Below are 3,277 nucleotides of genomic sequence, written 5' to 3' on the forward strand. Positions count from 1 at the left end.
CACTCCCCCATTCAGTTTGAGCCACATTATCCTATTCTGAGGAGAACGTAGACGGCAATAATGTTCCACCACCTCCTCCAACGAATGCTCAGCTTCAACAACAACTCGAAGACTTGCAGAGACGGTTGGATCAAAGGCAGAACATGGTACCTGTCCAGAACATGTATGCATATCATGGGGTGGCAAACCCAACTGTTGGCAACAATGTTAATGCCAACACATTTGAACTCAGGAGAGGATTACTGCAGATGGCCGAGAACAATGCGTTTAGAGGCCGACCCACAGAGGATCCTAACAAGCACCTTACTAAATTCATTCAGATCTGCAACACGACGAAGATAAATGGAGTCACAGATGAACAAATCTGATTAAGGGTGTTCCCTTTTTCTCTGGAGGATGATGCCAAGGATTGGCTGGACAGTATGGAGCCTAACTCCATTCGCACGTGGGGGGCCATGGTGGAAAAGTTTTTAGAAAAATACTACCCACCGAGTGAGGCGTTGAAGAGGCAGTCAGAGATCATTTCGTTTGAGATGACTCCCCAAGAGAGTATCCGAGAAGCCTGGGAAAGATTCAAGGGGATGATGAAGAGGTGCCCCAATCATGGGCTGAATCCGACGCATCAAGTCCTAGCATTCTATAGGGGGTGTCTGCCTGAAGCAAAGCGTGAACTGAACTTGAGCGCAGGGGGATCATTGCTAAAGAAGGGAGAAGCAGAGGCCATGGAAGTGATTGACAGAGTGACCTCTAATGATGAAGGCTGGAACAACGAGAGGAGAATAGTACACAAGGTAGCCTCTGCAGCAAAGAGCAGCCATATGACAACATGTATAAACAGATAGAGCTCCTCCATAAGAAGATAGATCTCATGGGGATGGGACCGGCTGTACAGGAGCAGAAAGAGGGTGTAGAGGATGTTAATTACATACACCAAGGGGGCAATAGATACTATAACAACTCCCGCCCCAATCAAGGGGGTGGAGGTTACAATCATTTTGGGAACAAGACGCATCCTAACCTATCGTATGGGAACCCCAACAATGCCCTTCAACCACCACCGGGGTTCACAGTTTCTCAAGGAATGATCACTGAGCCGCACAAGAACATGGAGCATACCAATCAAAGGCTAGAGAAAGTTGAGAATAATATGCATGGCATGGCAGGACATATGAAGAGCCTAGAAACGCAGATGAGTCAGATTGCCCAAGCCGTTGGACAATTACATCAATCGGGGCAATTCCCAAGTACTACAGTTCCAAATCCGAAAGACTGCAAGGCAATCTACTTAAGGAGTGGGACAAGCTATAAGAGTCCTCCTATGCCCGAGGTGGAAGCTAATGAAGTACCCGAAGAGAAAGATGAAGAGGAGATTGAGGTGGAATCACCTCTTATGCAGTCCGAGGGTCAACCCGAGGCAATTGCTCCTCCCACGCCACAAGAGGTTAAAATTCATTTTCCTCAACTGGTGCAAAAGAAGAAGTTGGATGAGAAGCTTGTTATGTTCCTCGAGATCTTCAAGAGTGCACCTCAATATTCCTCTTATTGAGGCTCTCCAACAAATGCCCGGCTACCTCAAGTTTTTGAAAGAGATTGTGTCCAAGAAGAAGAGGTTGGTTGATTATGAAACCGTAAATTTGACCGAGAATTGTAGTGCAATCATCCAAGAAAAGATGCCGGCAAAGATGAAATATCCGGGGAGCTTCAACATTTCTTTTGTGATCGTGAATGATAGGCAAACTAAGGCCTTGTGTGACTTAGGGGCGAGCATAAATCTCATGCCTTTAAGCTTCTTCCGAAAGTTGAAATTTGGTGTCTTGCAGCCAACCACCTTTACCCTCCAAATGGCGGATAAGTCCGTCAAATTCCCGAATGGACTCCTTGAGAATGTGTTGGTAAGGGTGAATGATTTTATCTTCCCCGTAGACTTTGTTGTTTTGGACATGAAGGAGGATCCAAATGTCCCTCTCATCCTTGGAAGACCATTCCTTGCAACCAGGAAAGCTCTAATTGACGTCACTAAGGGAGAACTCACCCTTAGGCGTGGAAACAAGACGTCCATTCTCTCTATATTAGACAAGATGAACGCCATGAAGTGGAAGAGACCAAGAAAGTGGAAGAGGCTAAGGGAGTGGAAGAGGTGCCCTTGAAAGTTGAAGAGTGCAAGATAATACAAGTGGCACATGTGAATGGTAAGGATGTTGAGGTGGAGAAACCTCTGGAAGAGATACTTGTACCCGAAAGGTTGTTTGAAGACGAACATAGTTTGGGGGATGAAAAGAAGAAGGTGGCCAAGCTGGAAAATGGAAGATCTAAAGGAAGTATTGTTGGGGAAGATGTAAAGCCCAATTGGTGGAAGAAGCGCCTATACAGCTCTACTTGGCCGCGAAAACAAAGACGGGCCCCGATGACATTATCCGAGTGAGATTGGATCACTGAGTGAAAGCTTAGAGACTGTCAGGCAAACGACGTTAAACAATTGCGCTATAAGGGAGACAACCCCTAGTAGGTAAAATTTATCGCTTTTGTGTGTTTTGGTGTGTTTTCCTTGTGTTTGTTTTGTTAAGTGATGCCCAAATGTGTTTGAGATGGGTGTTTTGTTGTGTGATTTGAGTGGAACAGGAAAATATGCTTCGATGTGTGAAGAACGGAATGAACGGCAAAAAATGGGTTATTGTCCAGAGAAGAAACCCGGCCGGGTGTTTTCCATGTCACAGAAAAACCGGTCGGGTGTTATGAAGAAGCAATCGAGGGTCCAGAAAGAAAACCCGACCGGGTGTTTCCAATTTCCAAAACACCCGGTCGGGTGTTTTGAAGAAACAATCGGGGGTCTAGAAAGAAAACCCGACCGGGTTTTTACAATTTACAAAACACCCTGTCGGGTGTTTTTGTCGTTACATATAGGGCGCGCAGAAACACCCGGTTTCAAAACACCCGGCGCCTCTTCTCGCGAACCCTAGCCTCCAAATCCGAATTTCCGGTGATTTCCTCTCAATCCTTCCCTTCCAATCCCACTTCTACAGTCTAATCTCTCTTCTACTCTCTCTTTTACACAAGTTTAACCGATTAATCGGTGAATTTTGGTAAGAAAAAGGCAAGAGGTTAATTTTCGATTTCCACTTCAATTAAACCCCAAAGGTACGAATTTTTCCCTCTTATCTTCTTTACCCATTGATTATTGTTGAATATTGAGTGATTTATGAAAGATTATGATGAATTTTATGCATAGTTATGGGTTTTTGAGGATTAATGTGAATTTGTTGGAGAATTGCTAGAATTG

At 44.9% G+C, this 3,277-nt stretch overlaps 1 protein-coding gene across 1 annotated transcript; it reads left to right on the forward strand.

Annotated features, from left to right (window-relative positions):
• The first annotated feature begins 455 nt into the window (after positions 1 to 455).
• Positions 456 to 1,546, forward strand: LOC121781327. The gene is made up of 2 exons (XM_042179073.1): positions 456 to 791; positions 839 to 1,546. The coding sequence occupies exons 1-2, from the start codon at positions 456 to 458 to the stop codon at positions 1,544 to 1,546; spliced, it is 1,044 nt and encodes a 347-aa protein (XP_042035007.1).
• The last annotated feature ends 1,731 nt before the right edge of the window (positions 1,547 to 3,277 follow it).

Source organism: Salvia splendens, chromosome 20, assembly GCF_004379255.2.
Source record: "Salvia splendens isolate huo1 chromosome 20, SspV2, whole genome shotgun sequence".
Lineage (NCBI taxonomy): Eukaryota > Viridiplantae > Streptophyta > Magnoliopsida > Lamiales > Lamiaceae > Salvia > Salvia splendens.